We start from the raw sequence: 2,401 nt of genomic DNA, 5'->3' as shown, positions 1-2,401 counted from the left end.
CCCCCCCCCCCCCCCCCGCCTCTGCCTCCCTGTCTCTCCACCTCTCAGTTCCTCTGGCTCCCTGTCCCTGTCTCTGATCTCTGTACCATGTGTGTTTCTCTGGGTCTGTCCCCCTCCCCCCAACCCCACCCGCCCCGTGAATCGTGGTCTCTCTCTGTCTCTCACCGTCTCTGTCTCTCTCGGCCTTGCCCGGGTGCCCATATCCGGCGGTGGGTCCAGATGAGCGGGACCATGTTTCTCCTGGCTGCCCGCGCGCCCTGCGCCTCCGGGCAGAGGGAGGCCAAGAAGACGTCTGCGCTGTGAGTTGGCTGCCCGGGGGCCCGGGGGGTCTCCCCCTCCTGCTTGGGGCCTGGGGTCCTGGGACAGCCCCAGTGCAGGCTGGGCTCCAGATTCTGGGGGGGAGGAAGCCGCCTGCCGGGGCTGCGGTCACTCTCTGGTGCCCGCAACACACTGACCACACACGTGCTCTGGCCCTGCTGCCTCCCCAGAGTCTGCCTGGCCCTGGGTGGCTCTCTGGGCCTCCTGCCCATGGGTTCCCGCCCATGTTCTTCCCTGTTTTCTCTCATGCCGCTTCCTGCATGTTCCCCATGTCCCCTCCTGGCCCCTCATATCCCCCAGCGTCTTCCTGACACCTCCGCGTTCTTGTGTGAATTTGCCCCCCTTTTAAGATAGAAAACCCCCCCCCCGCCCCCGGGAGTCCCCTGCCTGGCCCTGTGCTGCCTCTCATGTGACTCATGTGTCCCGTGTCCCTCCACGAGCCCCGTGTGACTCCCATGTGATTCCGTGTGTCCCTTGTCCCTCCACGATCCCCATGTGACTCCGTGTCCCTCCATGAGCCCCATGTGACTCCTTGTGTGACTCCGTGTGTCCCATGTCCCTCCACGAGCCCCATGTGACTCCCGTGTGACTCCGTGTGTCCCATGTCCCTCCACGAGCCCCATGTGACTCCCGTGTGACTCCGTGTGTCCCGTGTCCCTCCACGAGCCCCATGTGACTCCCGTGTAACTCCATGTGTCCCGTGTCCCTCCACGAGCCCCGTGTGACTCCTGTGTGACTCCGTGTGTCCCGTGTCCCTCCACGCTCCTGCGCAGGACCCTTCGGAGCTCCTTCCTGCTCCTGCTCCTGGTCAGCGCCTCCTGGCTCTTCGGGCTCCTGGCTGTCAACCACAGCGTCCTGGCCTTCCACTACCTCCATGCCGGGCTCTGCGGGCTCCAGGTACGGCTGTGGCCCTGTCATCGGGCCTGACGGGGCTTCAGGGCCGCTCCTGGGCGGGCATTGGCAGCAGGCGGGTACTGGCCTGGAATGACCTTCACTCACACCGGGGCTCTTGGCCGCCTGCCTCCTGGCCACACCGACCTTCCCCGACTCGTCCCTCGTGTCCCGTGGACCTTGGCTGATGCCCTGGCTGGCCCGGGGCCTCCTCGCTCACTGGAGTCTCCCACCCTTGTGCCCCAGGGCCTGGCCGTGCTGCTGCTCTTCTGTGTCCTGGATGCTGACGCCCGGGCCGCCTGGGCGCCCACCTGTCTGCGCAGGAAGCCGGTGCCCGAGGAGGCCAGGCCCGTGCCGGGGACGGTAGGAGGCCCTCAGGGCTGGGAGGCCAGTGTTCGAGCTTCTCTCGGTGGCTCACCCCCTGTCTCCCCCCAGGGGCCTGGGGTTTACAACAACACGGCCCTCTTCGAGGAGAGCGGCCTCATCCGCATCACCCTGGGCGCCTCCACCGTCTCCTCTGTTAGCAGCGCCCGCTCCGGCCGGGCCCAGGACCAGGACAGCCAGCGGGGCCGGGGCTGCCTCAGGTGAGCGGAGGGACACAGCCCCCACCAGCCCGCATTCCCGGGCCTCTGGGGCGCCTCCGTCCCGAGGCCTCCTGCCTCACCCCGGTGCCCTAGGAGCCATCCACGGGCACGCAGGCGCCCGGCCTCCAGGGCGCCCATCGCCCCTCTTTAACGGGGGGGGGGTGCATTTCCAGGGACAGCGTCCCAGTCCGACACGGCTCGGCTGCAGACCGCACTGACCACAGCCTCCAGGCTCACGCCGGCCCCACAGACCTGGACGTGGCCATGTTCCATCGAGACGCCGGCGGAGGTGGGGGCCCGGGCGGGGAGGAGGGAGACACCTCTCTCCCCGCCTCCCCTCTCTTCTGTCCCAAATTGGGAGCCGCGGCTGCAGCCGCCAGCTCCCCAGGTCACCACCCTAGCGGGCACCCAGCACCCAGTCCTGTTCTCCTAACAAGACCCAGCCCTCTGCCCCTCCACCCCTCTGCCCCTCACCCTCTCCCAGGCCCCAGCCACCCAGCTCCTTCCTTCCTGCAGGGGCCACCCCAGGGCTCCCCAAGTCCCTCCTTTCCCCACGACAACGCTGGGCCTCCCACCTCTGAACTCCCACCCCAGGTGCAGACTCCGAT

The 2,401-nt window shown here is 68.1% G+C and overlaps 2 protein-coding genes across 2 annotated transcripts in view; both read left to right on the top strand.

Moving 5' to 3' along the window:
* The window catches only part of LOC107184200 (collagen alpha-2(I) chain-like), a 16,865-nt gene that overhangs the window by 8,881 nt on the left and 5,583 nt on the right, over positions 1–2,401 (top strand). The window lies entirely within an intron of this gene.
* Positions 1–2,401, top strand: part of CELSR3 (cadherin EGF LAG seven-pass G-type receptor 3) — a gene marked incomplete at its 5' end in the record, with an annotated part of 23,979 nt that overhangs the window by 17,464 nt on the left and 4,114 nt on the right. Inside the window, 5 exons of the mRNA XM_015568270.1 lie at positions 220–299; positions 1,092–1,215; positions 1,456–1,572; positions 1,645–1,793; positions 1,967–2,082. Of these exons, the coding sequence (XP_015423756.1) occupies positions 220–299; positions 1,092–1,215; positions 1,456–1,572; positions 1,645–1,793; positions 1,967–2,082 (586 nt within the window). The remainder of the gene's footprint in view (positions 1–219; positions 300–1,091; positions 1,216–1,455; positions 1,573–1,644; positions 1,794–1,966; positions 2,083–2,401) is intronic.

This window comes from Myotis davidii, unplaced genomic scaffold (assembly GCF_000327345.1).
Source record: "Myotis davidii unplaced genomic scaffold, ASM32734v1 scaffold663, whole genome shotgun sequence".
Lineage (NCBI taxonomy): Eukaryota > Metazoa > Chordata > Mammalia > Chiroptera > Vespertilionidae > Myotis > Myotis davidii.
Note: the sequence above shows the minus strand (reverse complement) of the source record. Positions and strands in the feature narration are given on the sequence as shown.